Source organism: Mirounga angustirostris, unplaced genomic scaffold, assembly GCF_029215605.1.
Source record: "Mirounga angustirostris isolate CCGP_5_RB_7025 unplaced genomic scaffold, mMirAng1.0.hap1 SCAF_7, whole genome shotgun sequence".
Taxonomy (NCBI): Eukaryota; Metazoa; Chordata; class Mammalia; order Carnivora; family Phocidae; genus Mirounga; species Mirounga angustirostris.
In genome coordinates, this window is record NW_026991715.1 from 117,914,735 (window position 1) to 117,941,910 (window position 27,176).

The 27,176-nt window shown below is 36.3% G+C and overlaps 1 protein-coding gene across 2 annotated transcripts in view; it reads right to left on the minus strand.

Moving 5' to 3' along the window:
• Positions 1 to 27,176, minus strand: part of PARP8 (poly(ADP-ribose) polymerase family member 8) — a 173,220-nt gene that overhangs the window by 25,865 nt on the left and 120,179 nt on the right. For both annotated transcript variants that reach the window (XR_010413283.1, XM_064596707.1), the window contains exons 12-17: positions 21,738 to 21,863; positions 20,656 to 21,220; positions 19,036 to 19,086; positions 18,838 to 18,933; positions 8,761 to 8,853; positions 705 to 830 (exon numbers count right to left, since the gene is read on the minus strand). Coding sequence is in view for 1 of the 2 variants with exons in the window: in XM_064596707.1 (XP_064452777.1) it covers positions 705 to 830; positions 8,761 to 8,853; positions 18,838 to 18,933; positions 19,036 to 19,086; positions 20,656 to 21,220; positions 21,738 to 21,863 (1,057 nt within the window). In the remaining variant the exon portion in view is untranslated. The remainder of the gene's footprint in view (positions 1 to 704; positions 831 to 8,760; positions 8,854 to 18,837; positions 18,934 to 19,035; positions 19,087 to 20,655; positions 21,221 to 21,737; positions 21,864 to 27,176) is intronic.

Genomic DNA, 27,176 nt, shown 5'->3' on the forward strand with positions numbered 1-27,176 from the left:
CCAAGGACATTTTATATAGCCATTGTGTCTACAAAATGATTTCAAGATGGATAGTAAGAGAAACTAAGGCAATTTTAGCTCTCATGCAATTTGAAAATTTTGCTATTTCAGAAGGATTCTGCCTCATCTCCACAAATATTTATAAAACTGTTTTCTCAAGGAATGCCACTTGATCGACAATATGGACTAAACTTTCACTAATCTTCAGGTAACTAGGGAAAAGGCAAGGGATGATTAAGTAAAAATACAAAAGAAAGCAAAAATCAGTCCTTTTACCCACAACCCTTAAAATTACCATGAGGTTATATTACGCTAGACTCTCAAAACTATATAATGAAATTAATCATATCAATCATTACTACCTAGTTTATTACTGCTATTTACCTGCCTTTCATGCAGATGGGATGTGTAAAGATTGCAATTTGAGAGGATGAAATGGGTCTAGTTTCATAAAGATGAAGTTCTGAAAGTGATTTTAAAAGATGAAAGGACAGGGGAAATAATAGGATATGGGAAAGACTGAAGGAGGCAGTAAATAGAGTTTGTGGGAAAAGAACGGTATTTATTAAATGGATAGAGTCCACCACGGGTCAGAGATGGGCCTGATGAGGGAGTGAGTTAGACGGAAAGAGGGAAGCTGGCAGCTCTAAAATCTCAGCTGCTGTTACAGGGGGCGGGAGGGGCGTATGAGGAGAAGTACTCACCCTGGGGTTGAAGGCCAGCATCTGAGGATCGTTAGGATCCACCACAGAAGGATATGGCTCGAAAATGACAACTTTTCTAGGAGATTCCAGTGCAGACCTACACATGGATACTAGTAGATCTACCACCTTGAAACACATACATAAGAGAGTTAGCATCCTTCGCGATCCAGCGCGTGCTTTGCCATTGCTCCTCCCGCTCGTGGTTGCGGAAGTTAAGTAGGAAAATCTCAAAACTGCTACCAACTTTGTGGCTTCAGACCACAGTTGACCAAACCTGACCATTAACTTCAAATGACTGACATGTGTTGCTTCCGATAACGTCCTAGTATCTCTTTGTCATGAACTCTCTACTATGCTCTCACATTGCTCTAGGTTCCATGGCAGACATGCACAAGAAAGACAGGTCCTCTCTTTCATGGAATTTACATTCTAATGGAGAAGATGCATAACCAAATAATCAGTTAAATATATGCTCAGATACATTTCTGGTAGTGTTGAATGCTGTAAAGTTTAAGCAGGTGTTAGAGACTAAGGCAATAGGGAATGCTGTTTCAGAGTGGCTAGGAAGGTGGTGATACTTCAACAGAGACCAGAGTGAAGACAGAGAGCGAGATAGAGCTCTGGGAGAAACTATTCCAGGTGATGGAACTGCAAATTCAGGAGATGAGTCTGACGTGTTCCAAGAACAGTAAAGCTCCTGACATCATCTTACTTCTTCCTACTCTCTGCCTCAGGCCATTCATGACCTTTGGTATGCTAAATATGATGGCTTTATTCCTATGTTCTTCTGTGACCTCTTAACAATTTACTAAGAGGCAGTGTCATTTAACGGTTAGGAGCAAAGCCCCCCTTCTCCAGTTCCCAAAACAATATGCTTCTGGCAAGTCAATCGAGAAAACGGACACTGTCTAAATGGAGAGAGGGCGCCCAAACAGACACATCGACAGTGTGAAGATAGGGGACATCATAAGGAAAGCAGTGGACTTAATCTTTACAGAGAAAAATATTTCTAGAAAGCTTTTAGACAGGCATTTAAAAAATGTAGAGTAAGAGTAAAACAATTTTTGATTCTTGTGGTTCATGGGAGGGGCACTGTGACCTAATGACCATGTGCTCACTATGTTGTGTGTACACTCACAAAACACATCCACCCAATCACAGCATCCAGAACTTCCAGTGACCTAAAATAATCAGCAACACTCAAGCCATTGGGCATATGATCTACAAGAAACCCTTCCTAAAGTACACAGACATACACCCCACAAGACTCACTCAGAAAACAGTAGAACTGAAAGAGCTACTGTTTCCAACACACTACACCCTTTATGTGTGTGTGTGTGTGTGTGTGGTTTCCAAGCAATATATATAATAAAGACATAATAAAATCCTTTTTGTCTTCTGCACCCACACTTACACTCCTTCTACCCCAGACAGATGCACTTTAACCTAGACACAAATTGTTTTTGGCATTTTCTGGTCTCTCAATAAAAGAAAAATCCAAATAAAAACTCCTGAAAAAGAATAATCAGTAAAATAAAACAGCCTTTTCTGGAACTCTGGCAGTGGGGAGGGAATTGGTACTATCTTATAAAAATTTTTAAGAATTAAAAGTCACAGTATGCAAATGAAGTGTTAGAAAAGTTCATGCCCTTTGCTTTAATAAAGGGTCAAATGATCTTTGATAAGGGTACTAAAACCACTCAGTGGAAAAGAATAGTTTTTTTATGAATGACGGTGGGAAAACTGGATATCCATATGAAAAAAAAAAATGAAGCTGGACTTTTATCTTACACCATACACAAAAATTAACTCAAAATGGAATAAAGACCTAAACATAAGACCTTAAACTATAAAATTCCCACAAGAAAACATGAGGGAAAAACTTCATGACATTGGACTTGGCAATGATTTCTTGGCTTGACACCAAAGCACAAACAATAAAAACAAAAATAGACAAATGGGACTACATCAAACTTAAAAACTTTGGTACATCAAAGGACACAATCAACAGAGTGAAATGGTATGGGATGGGAGAAAATATTTGCGAATCAGGTATCTGAAAGCGGGTTAATATCCAGAATATATAAAGAATTCCTACAACTCAACAAGAAGAAATCAAATAATTTGATTTAAAAATGGGCAAAAAACCCAGATAAGCAATTCATTAAAGAAGACATACAGATGGCCAACAGCACATGAAAAGATGCTCAACATTATTAATCATCAGAGAAATGCAAATCAAAACCATAATGAGATATCACCTCACAACCATTAGGACTGCTACTATCAAAAAATAAAAACCAAAACCAGAAAATAACAAGTGTTGAGCACATGAAGAAACTGGAGCCTCTGTGCACTGCTGATGGAATTATAAATTTGTGCATCTGCTACAGAAAACACTACTATGGAAGCCCCTCAAGAAGTTAATAATAGAACTTCCATATGATCCTGCTGGAAGTGACAATCCCACTTCTGGATATATATCCACAATAATTCAAAGAAGGGTCTTAAAGACCTATTTGCATACCCATGTTTACAGCAGCATTATTCACAAGAGCCAAGAGATGGAGGCAACCAAAATGTCCATTGACAGTTGAATGGATAAAGATGTGGTATTTTTACATTTTGAAAATTTTGAAAAATTATTCAGCCTAAGAAAGGAAAATTCCATCACATGCTACAACATCGCATCGATAAACCTTGAGGACATTATGCTAAGTGAAATAAACCGGTATAAAACAAACCACAAAAAGACAAATACTGTAAGAGTCCCCCAAGAGGTATTTAAAGTAGTCAAATTCATAGAAACAGAAAGTAGAATGGTGATTACCGGGGCTGGAGGAAGGGGGCTACATAAGGGGAGTTGTTTAATGGGTATAGAGTTTCAGTTCTGCAAGATGAAAAAGTTATGGAAATCTGTTTCATGACAAGTTGAATATTGTAAACACTACTGAACTGTATGCTTAAAAAAGGGTTAAGATAGTAAATTTTATGTTACGTGTTTTTTATCACAAGAATAAAGATACAAATAGATACAATAGTAATAACCTGAACAATGTATCCCTTTCAATCAAATATTTATTAAACACCTTGCGCCAGAAGCATCAAAACAATCAAAACTACCAAAAATTATATGCGTTCTTCTGCCAATAATTTCATCATTGGAGTCAAGTAAACTATAATGAAATAATAGACATGGGGGTAGAGAATTCAATTAGAATATTTCTGCTAAATAGATGTTCTAAGCCAACTTAAAAGAAACAGCGTTAACTACCACAGCAAAATCTCATGCTGTCCACCAAAGCCTCCTACTTCTTGCTTCCCAGGTAGAGAGCTATTGACGGGAGGCAGCTGCTCTGCGTGCGACATTTCCACCCCTTTTGTCTACGTAAGGCTTCGTGATTAGTTTTAACCAATGGAATTGGATCGGCAGTGGAAAAGGGTGGAGTTGATGAATAAACAGGTGCACCTTCTTCGCTTTTATCTCTGCCTCTGCTGTATGCCATGTACCTAAGACAGCAGAGCCACACAATGGAATGGGTCCAGTTAACTCAATCATCACACAGAAAGCTGCCCGTCCATTCTAACTGGACGGTTGTGGGAGCAAGAAGTAAAAATGTGTATCATCTTAAGCCACTGTAATTTTATGACTTATCTGTTACAGAAGTTAGCAGGCAGAATTTTTGAACAAGAAAAGGTCTGTATAACACTGTTTGGATTTGTATTCATTTGCACGTTAATTTTTCCATGGAGTAAAATGTCTACTTAAAAAAAATAAAACATAATGAACGACTATGTTTTTTTTTTTTTTACCCCAAATCATGTATTTCCCCACTCCCAGCATTTTAAATGATTCTTTTTTTTTTTTTTTAAGATTTTATTTATTTATTTGACTGAGAGAGAGACAGTGAGAGCGGGAACACAAGCAGGGGGAGGGAGTGGGAGAGGGAGAAGTAGGCTTCCCTCTGAGCAGTGGGACCGATGTGGGGCTCGATCCCAGAACTCTGGGATCATGACCTGAGCCAAAGGCAGATAGATGCTTAACGACTGAGCCACTCCGGTGCCCTCCCCCCCTTTCTTTAAGTAGGCTCCACGCCCAGAACGGAGCCCAACAAGGGGCTTGAACTCACGACCCTGAGATCAAGACCTAAGCTGAGATCAAGAGTCTGATGCTTAACTGACTGAGTCACCCAGGTGCCCCAAAATGAAAGATTCTTAATGGGATCTTAGCACATAATGGTGAGTGCTATAGTCAGCAAGTTCCAGACATCTTTCTTCTTACACTGAATAATATAATTGAAGAGGCAATCTGGAGGCTAATATACTTAGGATAGAGAAATACAGAATTCAAACAATGGGAATTAGGCCATTTGATGAGTGAGAAAAGGTCAGTGGGTTTATAGAATCACATGCTTCCAAAGGCCATTATATACAATCCATCTGGTAGAGCAAGACTCTCAACCCTCCCCTGCAGGTAAGGAAGACCCTGGAGCACTTGCAAATGAGAAAATTCAGGTCCAGGTGAGTAAGAAAGGCAAGTGCAGGAGTGGCCTACAGATATATAATGTATTCTGGAAAATAGGTGAATTTAAAATTGAAGATCAATGGCTTTCAAACATTTCAATATTGATCCCTTTTATCTTTTTTTTTTTTTAAAGATTTTTTATTTATTTATTTGAGAGAGAGAAAGAGCACAAGAGGGGGGAGCGGGAGAGGGAGAAGCAGACTCCCTGCTGAGCAGGGAGCCCGATGCGGGACTCGATCCCGGGACTCCAGGATCATGACCTGAGCCAAAGGCAGTCGCTTAACCAACTGAGCCACCCAGGCGCCCTGATCCCTTTTTTTCTAAATAAAATCTTATATGAGCGCTGTGAATTGTGTAAGACTGTTGAATCACAGACCTGTACCTCTGAAACAAATAATACATTATATGTTAAAAGAAAAAAAAAAAAGAAGAAGATAGCAGGAAGGGAAGAACGAAGGGGGGGAATCATCGGAGGGGGAGACGAACCATGAGAGACTATGGACTCTGAGACAAACAAACTGAGGGTTCCAGAGGGGAGGGGGGTGGGGGGACGGGTTAGCCTGGTGATGAGTATTAAAGAGGGCACGTACTGCATGGAGCACTGGGTGTTATACGCAAACAATGAATCATGGAACACTACATCAAAAACTAATGATGTAATGTATGGTGATTAACATAACATAATAATAAAAAAAATAAAATAAAAATTAAAAATAAATAAATAAATAAAATCTTATATGAAAGCTCAACACAAATAAATAAAACGGAGCTGTTTTGGTTGAAACAGTATATAGGGGCTTGGAATCCTAGCTGCTGAGACAATCTCATCCCAGTCCAGCCTCCTGCAGTGTCCATTTAAGGACGGTTCTTGCAACCTCAGAGAACCACTTAAAATGCAGGAGTCAACAGATGCACCAGGATTACTGAGATACAGTTTCTTTCTGTCTAGAAAGAGAATCAGTTTCCATGTAATCTTTAGAATTATAACCAGAATATTGTGTACTTGCTTTAAAGTAGTGAAAAGAATATTCTGCTTCAGATAGAATCACTAAATTGATATGATCGAGTAATTGTGTTTTGTAACTATCATTATAAAATCCAAAATTAACTTCTCTTTAACAACCATTATTTTTTGAGAGGTATCTATAATAAGCGGGGGGGGGGGAAGCACCTAATATTCTGTCAATCTAGCCTACTGTTATCATGATGTTCATTTTCCTTCTAATTATTTCTTAGTTCCAGGCTCTAACTCCTTCCCTTTTCACATCGTCTGAGGGACAATTTACATCCACTAAAATGCACAGATGTTAACTTTACCACTTGAAGAATTTTATATATATATATAAGATATATATATTATATAATATATAAATATATATAATATATATAAAATATATATTTTATAAATTATATATAAAATATATATAATACATATATACCCACATACCTATTCATGTATGTATATTCACAAACATACACACAGCTGTGTAAAGCTTAATCATTTTTACATAGCTATGTTTTAGTGTATGTGCTGCTGAATCGAGCACTTCAAATAGCTATAAACAGCATATATTTAGGATCTTTTTTTTTTTGAGCAGTATTAGTTCCAATTGATGAGAAAAACTTCCACATTTCAAAAAAAAAAGGAAGGAAAGGAAAAAGATCCACCATGGTCAGATACATTTGAGAAATCCTCCAAGTACTGGCTACTTATTTTCTTAGTTTCAGGGATTCTGAGAGCCTTTAATATGCAAATATGTGCATGTTAGCTGTAGGGGCGATATTAAGCCATATTTCTGAAATTTAATCATGGAATCTTTTTTTCCACATTACATATGATCAATGCTATACTGTTTGTATTATTGTTCATTTATAATTCACCATATCATAACTGTTTTCCTTAATATTTCTTCAAGGGGATGTACCTCCATTTAGGTAATCAGTGAAATGATTAGGTTAACAGGATGTATGTACATCCACGAGGTCTGTGCTAGTCTATATTAACTGCTGTACTTTCATCTGGAGTAATGCCTGTTAATTCTAGACATTCGATACTTATTGAACGAATGTCTGGTTTTTTTTTTTTTAGATTTTTTTTTTTTTTTAATTTATTTGAGAGAGAGAGAGAAACAGCATGAGAGGGGAGAGAGAGGGTCAGAGGGAGAAGCAGGCTCCCCGCTGAGCCGGGAGCCCGATGTGGGACTCGATCCCAGGACTCCGGGACCATGACCTGAGCCGAAGGCAGTCGCTTAACCAACTGAGCCACCCAGGTGCCCGAACGAATGTCTGTTTTACAGTCATTTTCCCCCACCCATCTTTGCAAATTTTGTAAGTAACAGACTGGTAATTCTCTTCACATTTAGCTTCCTGTTGATTTTAGTAAAGCTGAATATTTTCTTACGTTTCTTTACTAACTATATTTGTGAATCGTGTGTTCATTTCCTCTATTAATCTGTTATAGTCCTCGTGTTTTTCTTTTCAAGTTTTATGTGCTTTTATACAATTATGTTTGAGGCAAAACAAATTTTCTCATACTTAGCTCTTAACATTCACTATTTTTTCAAGTAAAAAACATAAAGTATGTATGGCAAAACTCTTCATTAAGCCATTAGGAATTTGTTTTACACACAGTGTAAAGGGCTAAGCTGATTTTCTCCCCCATGTTGCAGGTCATTTCTTCCCACCTCACTTACTAAATCATTTTAATTTTACAATGTGACATGATACTTCCTTTGAAGTCTATTAAATGTATTTATAATTAGATCTCTTTGGGGGATTATCTGCCATTCTATTCTTTGCCAGGACTGCATTTTTTTAAAAATATAGGATTGCATAATATGTTTTTGTATATGGTCGGTCTAGCCTCCCTTAATTAGCATTCTTTTCTTTTTTTTTATGTTTTCTCTGATTTTTTTTCTTATAAATTTATTAGGAAGTTAGGTTCCATAAATAAATTTAAAAAAAGCAATTGAAATTTTGATGGAATTCATGAAGTAAATTCTGGCATCTTTAGAATTTATTTTTTCCTTCCAGAAACATGGAATGCTTCTCTACTTCCAAGTTGTTTCATTCATTTTTATATTTTTCTTCCTATGTCATAAACACTGCTCTTGCAAAATTGGATGCTTTTCCTTATATGTTCGGCCCTTTATCTTTTCACCTAAGTTTGAAAAATAAATTGGCTTCCATTTTATGGCACTATAACTTTACAAATAAATTTTACATAATGCATGTGCAAGGGTTTCAATATTTCAACTTCACCATGACAGAATCACAGTTATTTTTTAAACACAAGAAAGTTGGCTTAATTTCTTCCCTCGCCCAACTGCCAAATGACAAAACACTCACTAGATACAGATAGCAAAATTCAGTTTCCAGCTAAAAAAAAAGAATCAAATGCCAGCTTGCTTTTTAATCTAATGTCAAACTATCAAAAATGTGTCCAAAAGAAGAGCAGACTGATGGTAACTAGTGGATCAGAATAAATTTTTCAAATCAAAATCAGGACTAATTAGCACTGTGTGCTCCTACCTGAGCTCCAGTTGCTATCTCATCAGCAGCTTCGTTCATTACTCCCAGGGTTTGAAAAGCAAACACACACAGCTCTCGCTCACACACAGTGGGCTACAAAAGAAAGGGCAATCAGTTACAACAGTTTTTTCCATTTCCCAATTCCTAAATTAATTTTATGACATTCCATTAAATATCTAAAAAAAAAATGCGAAGTTTCAGAATGTTAAAAAGAAAGGAATCATAGGACCCTATTTAACAAAAGTTAAATTTCTAAATTTGGGTAACAATTCAGGAAAATAATCATCTAGTGATATGGAGTCACTAATACAAGAAATTCATTTCAAATAGTTGTAGGTGCTTGCACTTAGAATTTTTAGCAATAGATGGAAAATCCATCTCTCCTACTTAATACACATTTGTACCTGATATGTATTAAAAAAAGCAGACACCTAAGCTGGTGATATACTAAAAAATGAGGTTAAACCCAACAGCTGTGTAAAACAAATATATCAAGAAGAATTCCACTTTTTCCTAGGTAATTTTCTTTGGAAGGAATAAGCATGATTCTGCTTACTTGCTACCCAGCTCTTGAAAGATTGGTTTTGTTGCAAAGACTTTTGACTTCAATAACCTCCTGAAGTCAACAGCACTGAAATATACACTCTGCAATTGCTTTGGGAGACTTCTCATCTTTCACATCTAATACAGTGTCATCTGTCTGATTTATCTTATCTCCCGAGTTACGTTGCATTAGGTAGCTGATGAAGCCTGACACGATACAACCCACGGTGCCGCTGCCTGGCAGACAAAAGGCATTTTGTTAGTGCCACTGCTCCTACGCTCACTCATTTCCGAGGACTTAGTCTAGTGCTTAACCAGTGGGAAGTATGGTCCTTTATGGTCCATCCTTCATGTTCAGAATGGGTCCATACGGTGGCTTTGTGGACAGAAGCATGACCGATCACAAACATTTCTGGTTGATGTTTCCCAAAGAGAATTTTAGGAAAAAATCAACTGATACATCCCTTTGTCCACCTTAAAAGGGCAGTTTGATTACATTTCAGAAACATCAGGAAAAACTACCTACGAGAAGAAATTAATTGGAGAAAGCCCTTCACCCAGACTCAAACTATATACACACTGCTATATATAGACAGCTATACTTAGAGCAGACTGTTCAATTTCTGCTTATTCTTTTCTTAAGGGTTTAACCTATTTTTAATATTCTATTTTTTTGTGTGTTTATCTATGTGCATGTATGTCTCAACCTCAATTTTCCCCAGGGACATTGGTTGTTTCTTTTGTTCAATTTCTGGGAGCATGATATGGTCTGAAATAATAAGAGCAATCATTTATTGTACCTTTACCACAGCGACAAACACTATATTGGTGTATAGTGGACCTGTATACAAAAAGAATCCATGGAGAAGATAAACCATGGAAATCATAAAGGGCCCTAAGAATTTATTCATGTACCAGTTACCCAACAACCTTCACTGAGGAAGTAAACAGGGACACAGAAGGTATTTTATTTTTAATACTACTCTCGTCAAATAACCATACATTTTTTGTGAATAAAATCCATCAATCCCAAAGGAATAATAGGATAAAGCTTATTTAGTGTAAACAAGTAATAACTGATTTTATTTTTTCATTTGAACTTTGGCAATCAATTATACTTATTTTGTGATCATCCAAATATATATGTATGTATGTACATATGTACATGTATATTCACAAACAGATTCCAGGGAATGTTTTAAAACAATAGAAACTATCTTTTACAGTACCAAGTTGTTGCTTTAAACAATGGAAATTAAAATGAAATAAAATATCTCACACTCCACTAGATTGGATGGATAAATTTTTAAGATTTTAATATAGGAAAAATGTCTAAGACTGAAGAAAAAATAGAATATTCTTACATATCTCTATCACACTTTGTCCCCAATCTTAAGTATTCATGTGCCACCCCTGATTTTGTCTCAAATAATTTTTACCAATTTCACCCTGACCTCCTACTTTTTTTTTTTTTAATCTTGGTTAACAAATGAGCAACATTTCAATGCTTTCTTCTGTATTTCCATTTCATCCTCTTCCCAGACCTGATTATATTCAAATCTCCAAATCACATGGACTTGCCAACTGACCCATTACTTTTTTTTTTTCAAGGATTTTATTTATTCATTTGAGACAGAGAGATACAGAAAGAGAGAAAGCATGAGCAGGGGGAGATGGAGGGGGGAAGCAGACTCCTCGCTGAGCCAGGAGCCCAGCGTGGGTCCCAGGACCCGGAGACCATGACCTGAGCTGAAGGCAGACGCTAACCATCTGAGCCACCCAGGTGTCTCTGACCCATTACTTTAAATAGTAAACATACATTCCTAAAGATAAAGCTATGGCTTGATTACTTTATGGACACTTCTTTTCTTTCCTTCATCTTTTTGGTTGAAATGTATAAGGCTGATTTATAGGAATATACGGTTACTGCAACTATTTGAAGAAGGAAATCAGATACCCTAGAAAACTTTGGGGGGAAAAGGGCAATTTCGCTACCACACTAAAAAATTAGAAATACACATTACATTCTTATAATTTTATCTTCCCTCTTTTTAAATAGCAAATATAGAGGTAGTAATATGGTGATTAATTTATATGCTATATTAACACCAAACTAGGTAAATACTAGTGAATCTTTAAAATAACAATTCTGTATCTACTGCTCATTTTTACTAGAAAGTTCAAGACAGTATTTGAGATGTAAATCAACTTAATTTTGAGATAAACATTTACAAACTAGATTTTGTAAACTTTTGACCCTCCCTTCTCCCATGTTTACCCACATTTTATTTGAGAAGTTGAAAATGTCAACACAAGATAGCACACGAAAACAAAGTTCTCAAATCATATTAAGCAACAAGATTAGATGTCTCATTGCTCACAGAAAGGATATCTTATTCAAAAAAGAGAAACCTAATCATTCTTACCTAATGAAACATAAGTAATTATATTGTGGGTTAGTGTTCTCCCATGTTAGCTGACTCTCAGCTAATCCCCCACCCCCAGCATATTCTGCTATTACTATACTTATTTATACAGAAAGCTCTAGCATCAATTAAAAATAGAACGTAGGTGGGTCACCTGGCTGGCTCAGTTGGTAGAGCATGCAACTCTTGATCTTGAGGTTGTGAGTTCAAGCCCCACATTGAGTGTGGAGATTATTTAAATAAATGAATGAATGAGTGAATAATAACATATACCCCAATTTTTTTAAGTATTAAAAAAAGAGAACATAGTCATTTAATAGCTATTACTGGATAAATGTAATGATGTGTCTTACTACACATAGTTTAATACAAAGCATATATGCCTAAATATAACCAAATGTGTACATCATTTATGAATTCATTTTTTAGTTTACAATCAATAAGTCTTAATTTGTAAAATATTACCAATTCTTAATGTTATTGTATTGTCCTCAAGCAATTAGTTCCTGTAATTTGAACTGTAAAACCATGACAAGTCCCTCTTGCCATTCTACATACATAATTTTTTTGCAATATATTCATTATGCACCATTTGAACACAAGGATAACTTTATATGTCCCTAAGATTTATTTTAGAAGTTTTAAAGCTAAGACAAATACATTTTAAATTTTAGTTGAATCAAAACCATTTAAATGTGTGCAATGAAAACGTATTTCAAAAATGGTGAAGCCCTAAAGAATATTTTAGAAACTAACTGCATTTTAGAAACTTTGTGTCTTCAATGAATTTAAATTACTTCCTACTAAAAACAGAAATGGTAAAACTCAAGAGAATCTAGCTATGTACTTATATATAGCATGGTGTAGGTGAGAGGTTTTCAAACCTTTTCTGCCATGCTCTTTCCGTTCAAACAAAATTTTTCATGTAAGCCCAATATATAGAACAGATAAAAAATGGTGATTGTTCCAATGGGGGCAGATGCGCACAGTTCAGTTTTCCTGTCTGTAAAACAGGGATAAAAAAATCACATCTAGCGAACCAGGTTAATAAGAAGACCAAGAAAGAGAACCAAGTAAGATAAGGTTTAGAAAATCTCCCTGAGCTGTTTAAATATTAACAATATTAGGTAACTTGGATAAGCTATACCTTCTACTTGTTTTAACCCAATGTGTATACAAAAATAAGTGTTTAATAAAAATTTTCATTAAAGCTTATTATGAAATCATAGTTTTATTTTCATATCCATAGTTTATTGAAACCCTTAATTTATTGTTAAAATTGTTCTTGCTAAAAGAGAAATGAGCAATGTAAATAAAATTCATAATTAAAAAACTATGTTTTCAACATATGAGAATAATTAAGAATAGCTACCAGAAATTCAAAACCTATAAGCCTTTAGCTCTTTGTATTTCTGATTTTATAGTCAATGCTTCCTGTTCTTTTCATGGTTTGGAAGAGAGACACATTCAGGGCAGGGATGGGGCGGGGGGGAGTTCACTGTCCATCAAGAAAGACAGGAATCCCACAGAGATCAAGACAGATTTATAGTAAAGATAGGCTCATGCCTGTTTAAGTTTCAACACAGTGTTCCCTATTATCTCATACAACTAAAGTTGTTGTTTGAGCCTTAAAACCAATTTCTTTCTACTCATTTTGGATGTGAAAAAAATCATATTTCTGAACTAAAGTGTTTGGTATAATTACTATTTAGCCTGTATTTCAAAAATTGAAATCTTATTTCTGTGGCATGAGGTGGGGGATGCGAGGAGGAGTTGAGGAGGGAACAGGATGTGCTTTTCCATCCATTCTTCAAATATTAAAGTCAGACCTAAATACAAGAAGACCTACCTGTTTTACTCTTAGGAAGTAAAATGCGACATATCAGGGTTTACCTACATGTTCAGTTTCTCAATAATTTTCATGGGAATGCCTTAAACTTATGACCAAATTATAACTGGGTGTCATTAATTACACTCTGAAAATAAGAACTTAGTTACAAACATTTATCTAAGGTCCACAGCTCAGGTTTCTCAGCTGATTTTGCTTCAGTAGGACTGGGCATTATTCTCGAACAATGATACAAAAATCTCAAGCCTCATCAGTGCATTCATAGCAAGCAATCTGGAATATTTTCACATGACAGGAGAAGAAAATGAGATCATAATTTTCATATCATATGTTGATCTGGGAAATGGGAAATTCTACTAACCAGGGACATACAGAATGATTGCCAAGTACCAATGATAAACTTCTAAACACAGAGACCCCAATCCTTACAACCATTGTGGTTTTCTCCAACCCAATTCAGCAGCGCTTGTGCAGGTTCAAAGAAGAAGACAAAGTTGCATTGATCATGGCGTTCAGTGTGAGTATAACAAAAAGACAAGGACACTGGGAAGGAAGAGGCTGAGAAAACAGTGGTGAGTCTGGCAATAAATCCTTATTTTTGTGTTTTCCAAAAATACTGGATGAAGACAAAATCAACATTTTAAAGCATCAACAGTTTGCTGCATTAATACTCTAGTTGACTGCAAGATGTAGAGAACTACTGATTGGGTTTGGGTTTGGTTCTCTGATCATGATCCAAACTGCACTGCCACACAGGAAATCCAGGACTCTAATAACAATCCTTGTGATGTTAATGTGAGTTTTGTGCATTTTCAAAGTATTACCTGTCAGGCCTCATGCCTGGGAGTGACATTTATAACCTTTGTGAACAAAGAGATAAGTTGGTCATTGTGGTATTTCTAAATCAGGAAGCAGGGTAGTTACTGGTGGTGCAGAAAGTATGACATGCTTACCCTGACCTCTAAGTGACAGTACAGTACAAGTAGTGACCAAAATGTTAGGACTTCTGGAAAATGGTAGTAAAGGGCGACTTACATCATTCAGTAAATAATCATGCTTAGAGAAAAGAGGAAAAAATAAGATACAGTTTGAATTTTGAAAGAGAGAGATCTAACAAATGTAATGAACATTAGGCAGAGAGTTCTATGGGACCCCGAGTTTTATCTGACCTATTTAATCACCCACTGGGATATGACTTCTCCTCTTCACATCTCTAGGAGTTATTACAGTTGTAATGTGTCATCTGAGCGGAATAAATGGTCAATGAGTCGGTATAGTGATTAATACTCCAGAAGAAATTTTATGTGTAATAATTTTATACATTTCTATTAAAATTACAGTAAACTTTTTGCAATATAAATGTGAGAGATACAGAAAAAAACGAGTATGCCGGATTTAGGTTAAATATCTGTTTAAGACCATCAAAAGGCAGTTTTTTCTGTTTACTTCTCTTCCTTTGACTTCTATTTCCTGATTTGTGTTTACTTCTCTTCCTTTGACTTCCATTTCCTGATTTGATTTCAGCTGTCATTTACCTTACTATTTAAGAAACCAAAGTAGGTTTTCTGATTTCCTTGGGTATCAGTCTGAATCCCAGCAAAATAAAACCAGCGGATAACCAGCTATATACTTTTTTAGAAAACATCGTTATTTACATAAGCGCTTCCACTTCTAGAAAGAGACCACCAGCTTCACTGGTGCAGAATAAAACAGTTACTTAAAGTAAAACAAAAATTGAATCAAGGCACAGAGAATACTGATAGCAAACAGGATATTTCTATCACTTACTATGGGAATGAACTGCCAGTAACTGAACCACAAGGACCACAACACATGCAGTAAATTTCCAGGATGTAAAAGTAGTCAGTTCAAGTACATGAGTCAAGAGTAGCATCATGATTAAGAACTGTGGCCTTGGTGCCATTCTGCCAGGGTTCGAATCTTGTCTCTATCACTTACTAGCAATGTTGATAGTAAATAAATTACTGTTCTCCTCATCTGTAAAGCAGGGCTAATAATAATAATACCCACCTCACAGGGTTATCATGAGAGGATTAAATCACATAATCCATGTAAAATTATTTGAAACGCATGATCACATAAAAGGCACTCAAAAAGCAAGTGCCATTAATAACCTTACTACTATTTTCTGGAGTGAAGATCACATTGCCAAGGATCAAGCAATAGATCAAGATCCACAGACGAACACTAACAAAATAAAGATGGACCTCCTGGTGGGATAAACTGAGATGACCAAAGGATTCTCCTTATTCTCATCATAACTACACAGTTCCATGTATCACATAAAAATAACAAACTTGCACAAATTTTTAATAAATAAAGGCTGATTTAGTTAATTTGGGTTTCAGAGTAACATTGTATCTCTTTGAGAAAAAAGCTGGCTGATAGAGAATAGTGTATTGGTGGCAAGATAAACTTTTTGTATGTTTTCCATAAACAAGTAAAATAAAACAAATATATCATATACCTTGACAAAAGATCATGATCATAAATGGTTATTACATGTTCCTTAAAGTATAAATCCTAAAATGCAAACAAGTGCTGACAAAATTGTCTCTCTCTAGGCTTTATAATTTGTCTTTTCAAGCATATATTCCCAAGAACAGGACGAATTTCTCTTAAAAAGTACAACAGAATCTAGCATGGTGCCTTATACTTAGGAAGCCTTCAATAAGCATTTATGATGCAGTTTTGAAATCAGGCAGAAATAAGCTGAAAGTACAGCTTCTACCCATACTAGCTGGGTGATGCTGAACAAATTGCTTACCCTCTTTTCGATCTTAATCCTTTTATTTGAACCATGAGCCCAAAAATACATAAACCACAAGAGTTTTGTGAAAATCAAATAAGGAAGCAATATGCAAAATATCTATCTGTACACTGTCTAGCACACAGCACTCATGTCATCTGCAAATGGAGATCGTTCTAGTTTTTCCTTTCCGATCTGGATACCTTTTTTTTTTTTTTGCCTAATTGCCCTGGTTATAACCTTCAGTGCAAAGTTGATAAGAGTGACAAGAATAAACTAACTCAAAAATAAATTTATCCAAGGATGTACAAGACCTGAACGATGAAAACTACAACATAGTGTAGAAAGAAATTTTTAAAGGTCTAAATAAATGGAAACATTTCCTGTGTCCCTGGATTGGAGGGGTTAAAATTGTTAAGACAGCAATACTTCCCAAACTGGCCTACAGATCCAATGCAAACCTGTAAAATTCCAGCTGCCTTTTTTTGCAGAAATGAACAAGCTGACTTTAGAATTCATATAGAAATGCAAGGAACCCCAAATAGTGAAAACAATCTTATAAAAGGAAAATTAAGTTGGAGGACTCACACTTCTTGCTTACAAACTTAATGCAGAGCTACAGTAATAAAGACAGTGTAGCACAGATGTAAGGATACACATACAGGTCAGTGGAATAAAATTCAGAGTCCAAATAAACTGATACATCTATAGTCAAATGATTTTCAACAAGGGTGCCACAATCATTCAATGGAGAAAGAAGGTCTTTTCAACAAACAGTGCCGAGGCAATTGGATAGCTACATAACAAAAGAATTAATTTAGAACCCAACCTCACACCATATGCAAAAATTAACTCAAAAAGGATCAATGACTTAATTCTAAGACAGAAAATATAAAACACATAAAAGGAAATATAGGTGTAAATCTTTGTGACCTTGGATTAGGCAACAGTTCAATTGATAAATATGGACTCCATTAAAATTAAAAACTTTTGTATGTCACAGGACGCTATCAAGAATGTGAAAAGAAAACCCACAAAATAGGAGAGAATATCTGCAAATCACACATCTAATAAAAATCCAGTATTCAGGATATATATAAAGAACTTTAATAACTCAACAACAACAAAAAAGAAATAATCCAATTAAAAATGGGCAACAAATATAAAGAGATGTTTCTCCAAAGAAGATGCACAAGTGGCCAATAAGCACATGAAAAAATGCTCAAAATCACTAATCATTAGGGAAGTGCAAATCTGAGCCACCATGAAATACCACTTCACACACACTCAGATGGCTATAACTGGGGTGGAAAAAAAGGAGAATCACAAGTGTTGGAGAAGATGGAACTGGAACCATCATACACTGCTGGTGGGAATATAAAACGGTACAGCCACTGTCAAAAATAGTTTGGTAGTTTCTCAAACACTTAGAGTTAACATATGTCCCAGCAATTCCATTAAATGATGAATGGATAAACACATGTCGTATATCCATGAATGTAATATTATTACACCAAAAAAAGGGAATACACTATTGATACACGCTATTGGATGAACCTTGAAAATATTATATTGAGAAGCCAAAAACAAAAGGCCACATAATGTATGATTCCATTTATATGAAATGTCCAGAATAAGCAAATTCATAGAAACAAAAAATAAATTAATGGCTGCCAGGGGATGAGGGAAGGAGAAGACTGGAATGACTGCTAACAGTTACAGATTTCTTTTTTGAATAATGGAAATGTTCTGGAATTAGACAGTGGTGATGGTTGTACAACACTGTGAACACACTAAAAACTATTGAATTGTATACATTAAAATAGTGAATCGCACATTATATGAACTTTATCTCAATTTTAAAATTGCAGAAAAACTTGAAACTCGATCATTCCTCCCAAATTGCACATCTAAAAAAATGGAAAAATTTATTTTTTGTGGCAACACATACACATTGGTTCTTACTTCTATACTCCCTCAATAATGCCCCAAATGTTTCAGTGAGCTGGCATTTTTTTGAAATCTTTAAAATTCTGATTCTTTGTATATCTCTTCTAACTTCTACCCTTTCTTCTCTAGAATAAGCATCTTAAATTGTGTGGTTTTGAAGAAACACTGCTCACAAGCTTGCATATATACATCTGTAGCTATGTGAATCTCTATATTCACCTACATCTACATCTATTGATATTGATATATATGTAGATGGATACACAGATATAAATAGAGGGAAAGAAAGAGAGACGACAGATAGGCACATATAGGAAATTCACTAAGAAATATTTTCCTAATATGAAACGACCTGCTCTTCTTTCATAGACTTCTTTAGAAATAGTGATTCTTTTGTCAAAATTACACCACCATGTGTATTAAATAATTTGCTCAGTAGAGAGCATTTACCGTAAATCAAGTTATTTACTTATTTATTTTTATATCTTAACCCTTTTATATTCTATATCAACACTGATATTCTACCAGTGAGAACTTACCCTAAGCATGGGGCCATTTTGAAAGACATGTGGCTCATCACAAACCACACAGTATTCATTCAATACAGGGATCCGCTGTTCAGCAAACTCAATTGTCTGAATAAAACAACAAAGATAAATAATTAAGTCAAGTTCATAAATAATTTGAAAACCCATTAAAAGCTAAAATATTTCTGCAACAGATGACGTGGCTCATACCTGCACTAGGAAGCCGCGGTCTCGTATTGGAATGCATTTGGCACCATTTGGCTATAAAAGGCAAAGTAAAAGAAGAAAACAATTTTTTAACTCAGAGAATATATGAATTACAGCCTTTGACTTTTTGCAACAGTGAATACAAGTGTGATCTAAGGTCAACTGTAATATGAATTAAATCACTGATTATGACATCAAGATTTTAGAATTTCTTTATAACATACTTTCTGCCATTACTACCACAAGCCTTGTCTAAGCTAAACCAATAGTATTCTTAATTATTTGGTCTTCTAGTAAAAATGACTGGCATTTTTAAATGATCACAAAAGCTCATTTTCTCTACTACTTTTTGTCAAATGCTCCCACCTCCTCATTTAGACTATTTCCATCTTATTTTACAATGAGAATTATTCCTCCAAGGATATATGAGACAGCTACTGAGGGGGTACAACACTAAACTATTGTACTGTAGTAGGCTTAACCATACAGGAAGATTGTAAGACATTTTCTTTTACAGAATATGTGAAATTATCTTTCTTAGGTGAAACTGTCACGGAAAACGTTCTATGTTAACATTTTGACATTATTTTCTGTGTGTCCTTACTGCTTACTTTTGATAAGAAATGGGCTTTTAGGGATGTCCATCTAAAATTATCAACATACTTAAATACATTTTCTTAACACAAATATAATTTTATGGTATAATTTACAATATAATTTTAGAAATAAAGCTATACAAGAGCAGCACAACTTTCTGATAATGTATCTTATTTTTTTCAATTTCATCTATTACTAGGTGTATCCATATATATGGCTAAGAATTAAGTATACCCTTACCCCAGCGCACACACGCATTTACTAAAAGTAAACAACATTTTTATCAACTATTTTACGTATTTAATATACATAAGATAGGTCTGTTTCTTTATCTGAAATCAGCTATAATGCTGATCACTCCAAAGGTAAACTCCGTGTAAGACTGACTCCCAATAAATACCACGCAGAGGACTTAAGTTTGAATACAGTTACCTTCTGGCCCTATCTCCACCAAAAAACTTCAGGATAAAGTGATTTCAGTTTTAGAAAGTAGACACTGAAAGCAGCTTTAAGTGAAGCTTAAAGTAGCAGAAGTAGATGTTGCTTCTCTCCACAAGTTAACGATGTTCACAGGCAAATGTTCTTATATGTATATATAAAAGGAAGGACATTACTCTGAATTTAATTATTAGACAAACTTTGTCCTCCACTACTTATGTATGAGAACTAGAGAACAGATAAACCTACTTGATAAAACATTAAAATGCCCTGCTTGCTTAAAAGGATCGGATTTGTGGATCCAACTGATTTCCTTCCATTTTTAGCAGCTTTCATGACCACAACAGGAATTTGGACTAGACCTTCAATCAATAGCTATATTTATTTTTTCAGAATCAAAATGAACATTCCAGTACTGGTTGCCAATGTCTGGTATGCTATAGTAATATCCAAAAAGAAACAAAGGGTAAATTCTAAAAAACAAAAACGAAAACGAAGATCTTGCTTCTTTCCTCTACCAGGTCTTACAAAAACCTCTCCTGCACCTTGGCTAACATTTAGGAACTCAGGATGAAAGTATTTACGCACAGCAGGCTGGGAAGATGACGATGAAGACGGTGTTAAGATACCGATAAGCCCTGAGGTCAGAGAGAGCCTCCTGCCCTCTGCGTTAGGTTCCTTGAAGAGCTCCGTCTTGGATGACTTGGGAGCACTGGAGTAAGACTTGCTGAGCAGCTTGTGGTTTTTCAGTCCATACAGCTCTTCCATTCTGAGATTACTGGAGTAAGATCTGCTTAACAGTTTGTGAGGCTTCAGGTTGGTGTTGTGCTCGCATCGCGGGTCTCCAGAACAGGACCGAGTCAACAGTTTGTGCGACTTCAGAGTGAGGCAGTCCTCTTGCTTGACAGCTGCCGGGCAGGGCCGGTTCAAAAGTTTGTGCGACTTAATGGCCGCCACCGCCTGCTCAGCCCTGGGGTCGCTGGACAGGGAGCGACCAAAGGTCCTGTGCGACTTGGTGGCGCACACGTCGTCGGTCTTGACCGTACTGGAACAAGTCCTCCGCAGCAGCTTATGCGTTTTGGAAATTCCATCTTGCTCAGATTTCAGTTTGGATTTGCTTTTACCACAACCAGGGGGAGGATAACTTGGCGACCTTGAAAACGGAACAACAATTAATACAGGGCAAATCATGAGTATGACACACCACGGAGAACACCTGGTAGGCGCAATCAACTCAACTCGACCACAAATACCACCTCGTTTTAATACAGCCCATCCAGCTCAGATAGCAACCGCAATATGGGCACAGTGATCACATGGACTGAACTGAATTATATTTTTCCTGCAAAGCAAAAACAGATTATCAGGTTTTGCACCCCTCCTGTCCCAGAACTCTTTGCAGAACTAATTTTGGTACAGAAAAATCTATGTGATTAGAAAACACAGAATGTCATTTTAACACATTTAACGCATGTTAAGAAAACGAACACTCTGAATGCAGAAATGGGTATCTATGCTTTTGATGGAATCGATAGAACTTGGTCCGTTCTTTGAAGTCACACAGAAAATAAATGAATGCCAAGACTACAGAAAGAATGCTCTGAAGTACCTAACTATGGAGCAGCACATGCTCAGAACTGAAGACAACAGAGAAGTCATCTGCTACCCACCTGCGCAAGGTAGAAAATAAATGCAGGGGAGATTTCACCTTCTTCTCTGACAGCTTCTTATTGTGCAGGCAACTGGATTTCTCTTTGCTCTGTTTCCACTGCTGTGTAACGAATGTCTGCATGATCCTGTCAATCCAAAGTAAGTCTGTCATCACAGCTCCAAGATGATATGAGATTTCCGTTATTATGTAGAGAATGTATTTATCAAAGGAAAATAAATGCATAGTAATTGGTGAGATTATAATTTAAAATCACACGAGATGTTTCCATGTGTAGGAAAGCACCATGTAGAAAATTTCTATGACTTTATTGCACTTTGGTTAATAACTCATTAATTACTATGATATGATTAATAGCATAAATGACAAAAGAAGTGATAAAATAGGGGCGCTTGGGTGGCTCAGGTGGTTAAGCGTCTGCCTTCAGCTCAGGTCATGATCCCAGGGTCCTGGGATGGAGTCCCACATCGGGCTCCCAGCTCAGTGGGGAGTCTGCTTCTCCCTCTCTCTGTCCTCCCCTTCCCCTCACCACTTGTGCTCATGCTCTCTTGCTCTCTCTCTCTCTCTCAAATAAATAAATACCTTAAAAAAAAAAAAGAATCGATAAATAATAGGCTATAAAGATATTTAGAAGGGCAGCCTTTAAACAACTTTAGCCGAAGTTCTTTAGCCAAAAGGAAGTTCTGAATTATTTTGCTGGTGACAGAAACACATTTTGGAAATAATGTTTGATATTAACTATGATTTTATCACTTAAGATACAAGTAAAGTCAATTTCTTTTTACTTGATTTGCTTATGCAGTTTTCTTCATGAAAAGGAAAATAAAATGAAACTGTGAAATCGTTAAGTAAAAAGGAACCATGTAAAACTGACTCTATGGAGAAATATGAAATCAGCAAATTTTCTCTCTCTGCACAGCCCATTCACTTTTTTTTTTTTTTAGATTTTATTTATTTATTGGACAGAGAGAGAGATAGCGAGGGCAGGAACACAAGCAGGGGGAGGAGTGGGAGAGGGAGAAGCAGGCTTCCCGCTGAGTAGGGAGCCCTATGCGGGGCTCAATCCCAGGACTCTGGGATCATGACCTGAGCTGAAGGCAGACGCTTAACAACTGAGCCACCCAGGTGCCCCTAGCCCATTCACTTTTAAATACACTGGTTTTTTAAACAAAACTGTGTGTCTTGGGGTGCCTGGGTGGCTCAGTCAGTTAAGTGACCAACTCGTAGTTTCAGCTCAGGTCATGAATTCAGGGTCATAAGATCGAGCCCGGCGTGGGAGAACAGAGTCGGCTTGAGGTTCTCTCTCTCCCTCTCCCTCTGCCTCTCGAGACCCTGCCGACACATGCACGTGCAAACTCTCTCTAAAATAATAAATAAATCTTAAAAAAATATATAAAATATAAAAAAACTGTGTGTCTCTAAAAGCTTTTAGTTACTATCATAAAACAGGAATTTGGCAACTCCTGATCTCAGTATTTTCTAAGTCAAGACCACGGCTCATCACTGCTTCATGGCAAAGAATCCTGGAACATCAGCTGTGGACTTGGACACAGTATTGTTTTCTGAGAAGGGTCCCTGACTGTGACAACTTCTCAGATCCCACCTTTCAAGTGGCAATGGCAGAGGGTCTGTTAAGGCTGAGACTCAAGTAGATGTGAAATTTTACAGTTAAACTTTATGTATACAATAAATTAAAATATTCTGATTTTCTTTCAAAAGTCAATTCAGCATTGCCTGCTTTTCGTGTTCTTCTCAGTTATTTCTAACACAGATTGCTTTTGGAGCAAAAAAAAAAAAAAAAAAACACCCCACAAAACACAAAACACTGGTACCAATATTTACCATTTATAATATACCAAAGAGTAATTTATATAACAGATCTTTTTTTCTTTTAACTCTCAACACCCCCAGAGAATAGTAACTATTACTCTACACATTTCACAAATAAGGCTAAGTAAGGTTAAAGACTGAAATCATCCCAATTTAGCCTGGTAATAAATGGCAAAACTGCAACACCTATGCTATCCAATATGGAATGACCTATGTTAACATATGCTACTCCAACAGGTGTGACTCTTAGCACTGAGACCATTATTAATTTCTCAAGATCCTCAGTTTCTATCAAATTAACATCGATCACCACAAAGTACAACCTCAGACTTACCACCCCTGGCCTTTAGTCAGCAAGCTTAGTTGAGTTCAGAAGAAACAGTCATTTATGGAATATTTTGGGGCCTTTTTAGCTACAGAGGTAGTGAGGAAGAAGGGGATAAAACTGCAGTCTATGATGCAGGATTCCAAATTTGCAGTAAATTCACCTTAAAACTCAGGCCAATGGAAATTTTTTTTTTATTTAACATTTTATTTTTGAAGATTTTTTTTTTTCACCCAAGATTTCAGCATGACTTAAATGGAACAGTAATATTAGGGTTTTCATTTGTCCCTATACCTAACCTGCAATCCCAAGCGACACCACCCTTTGTACCAAGCAGATTCAGATTCTTTTCCTCCTATAAAAAATTGCTATTCCTGGAGCGCCTGGGTGGCTCGGTTGTTGAGCGTCTGCCTTCGGCTCGGGTCATGATCCCAGGGTCCCGGGATGGAGCCCCGCATTGGGCTCCCTGCTTGGCGGGAAGCCTGCTTCTCCCTCTCCCACTCCCCCTGCTTGTGTTCCCTCTCTCGCTGCGTTTCTCTCTGTCAAATAGATAAATAAAATTAAAAAAAAAAAAATTGCCATTCCTATGCACCATTCCCTAAGAAACCTAACAAATGCTTTTCTAATTCTTGATAGACTAATTGAAAAACAACAAAAAAACAAGTCAATAGCTAAAGTTGTTCCAACTTTCATACTACATTAGCATTCCAAAGTGTGACCTCAGCATCTGAAACCAGTAATTCTTAAACTTGGGCACCCACACCCCTAGATGTTCTTGGATTCAAAAGGTGGGAGTTAACTGTCCTGTAAGAAAGTTAAGGTTGTGTTTAATGTCGACCGTAATGTGAAATATACAGATGAGCACATGTGGTGTAACGAACACCTCTTGATAATGGAGAGCCACCAAGAGATTTTAGTGCTCACACCGGTGTTTGTGTTTTACTATTATGCTGGTACAACTGCCATTAGTTGAAAAAAGACTTCAAAGGTCTATTACACAACGCAGCTGCATCAACAAAGGTCCCAAGGTAGTTCAAACAGAGAAAAGGGAGTATATGTGGGCAACGCTATGATTTTCCTCATGCTGATTTCAAAAGGAATATGCACTCAAGGAGCCAGCACTATATTTAACCTGCGGTGGTCTAACAGCTTCAGCAAAACAGCATCATGCATCAAATCAAATTAATGTACTAATTTTACAATTAAAATTTGAGTGTTTCATACTGCAGTTATAAATTGAATTTTGTTTTATAAATGCAAACTCAACAGATGAAGCATTTATATCTAATTTTATGTTTGTATGTATTTAAGGCAAAACTGGAGATTTACGAGGCTTTTTTTCCTTTTAAAAACAACTTAAGGTTGATCAATGCAAATTCAGCATCAAGTCATATATAGTTTAAGAGTATTTCCATGGGGGCGCCTGGGTGGCTCAGTTGGTTAAGCGACTGCCTTCGGCTCAGGTCATGATCCTGGAGTCCCGGGATCGAGTCCCGCATCGGGCTCCCTGCTCGGCAGGGGGTCTGCTTCTCCCTCTGACCCTCCTCCCTCTCATGCTCTCTGTCTCCCATTGTCTCTCTCGCAAATAAATAAAATCTTAAAAAAAAAAAATTTAAAAAAAAAAGTATTTCCATGGTCTGTGCCATGTTTAGCTTTGGAATGATAGATACTCTATATGAGGCTGATCACTACACTGTTGACCCACTACTGTTTTGGGTCAGTATTTATTTTTTCTTTCAGGCTCTTTTAATGCCTTCATGTTCTCCCAATATTCATTCAGTGTCAAAAACATATCCCAAGTCTTACATAAAACAAAAGGATACCTACAATTATATGAGAAGCAGATTGGTGGATGGGTCAAAAGTATTGATCTGGGGTCAGATTCTGGCTCTATTACTTCCTCACTGTGACCTTAGCACCTTGCCTAATCTCTCTGGGTCTCGGTTTCATCATCCAGGAAATGTGGATAGTAATGGTACATGCTGGATAGCATTGTGGCCAAGATCAAGTGAGCTAATGTAGGTAAAGCACTTAGAACAGTGCTTCACATACAATAAGCACTGCGTATGCATTTGCGCCTGCAATCGTTATTAAGCCCGTCTAGTTGCCAGGAACACACCAGATAAAGATTATTAAGCCCGTCTAGCTGCCAGGAACACACCAGATAAAGAATCACAGACAAAGTTTAATGAGTGTTTATTTGCTGAAAACAAACCAGAGCAATAATAACAAAAGGCCTAGATTTTCAGTCTGCCTTCCTAACTTACTATCTGTTTCTGGAAAATAACCTCTTTATATTTCAGTTTCCTCTTATGACTTATTGTGAGGATGAGATCAGATTTTTGGAAATCATGTTATTTTAGACTAGAGAGGATCACATGCAAACCCAGTTATTTATAATTAAGGAAAAGTAAATTAGATTAAAAATTAATAGGAATTGTTACGAAAAAGTTCTAGCCCATATACTAAACTGTCCACAGAACTAAAATTTATCCATAGAAGTAATTAACCTTTTTAAAATGTTAAGCATTTAGATGGAAATATTAATAAAATGTGACATATTCTACAAAGTGATTAAATAATGACTACAGAACACAGCTTTCCTTAATTTCTCAGAGTTGGAATTATACACATCATTTCTTTTTCTGAGCCCAAACAATGTAACTCAGACATCTTTAATTAAAAGGCAGAAAGTCATATATTCCAAGATGTCTCTGTTTTTATAATTCTTCCCTCCTTTGGATCAACTTCACTTCACTTTTTTAAAAACGGGTTAAGTGGCTAACAAAAGTACCTAAAGTAAAAACTATGGGCTTTGGATGATAGGTGTCAATGTACATTCATCAATTCTAACAAATGTACCATTCTGGTAGGAGATGTTGATAACAGGAAGCCTACGCATATGTGGGGACAGGAAGTATATGGAAAATCTCTGTATCTTGTTCTGTTTTGCTGTGAACCTTAAACTGCTCTTAAAAAAATCAAGTTATTAAATTAGAAAAAAAATTTAAAAACAAGGAAAATTGTGTGAGGGGAGAAAACATCACAGGAGGGGGAAAAAAATAAAAGATGTGCCAAGGTATGGTGGTAATCAACTTGGATGGCATAACATAGAGGCAGGCTCCATGCTTAGCTCCAAGACCTGTAAGACATTAGCTCAACACAGAAAACAAAATCCAATTAAACTAGAGGGTATTACGCTGAGTGAAATAAGTCAATCAGAGAAAGACATGTATCATATGACCTCATTGATATGAGGAATTCTTAATCTCAGGAAACAAACTG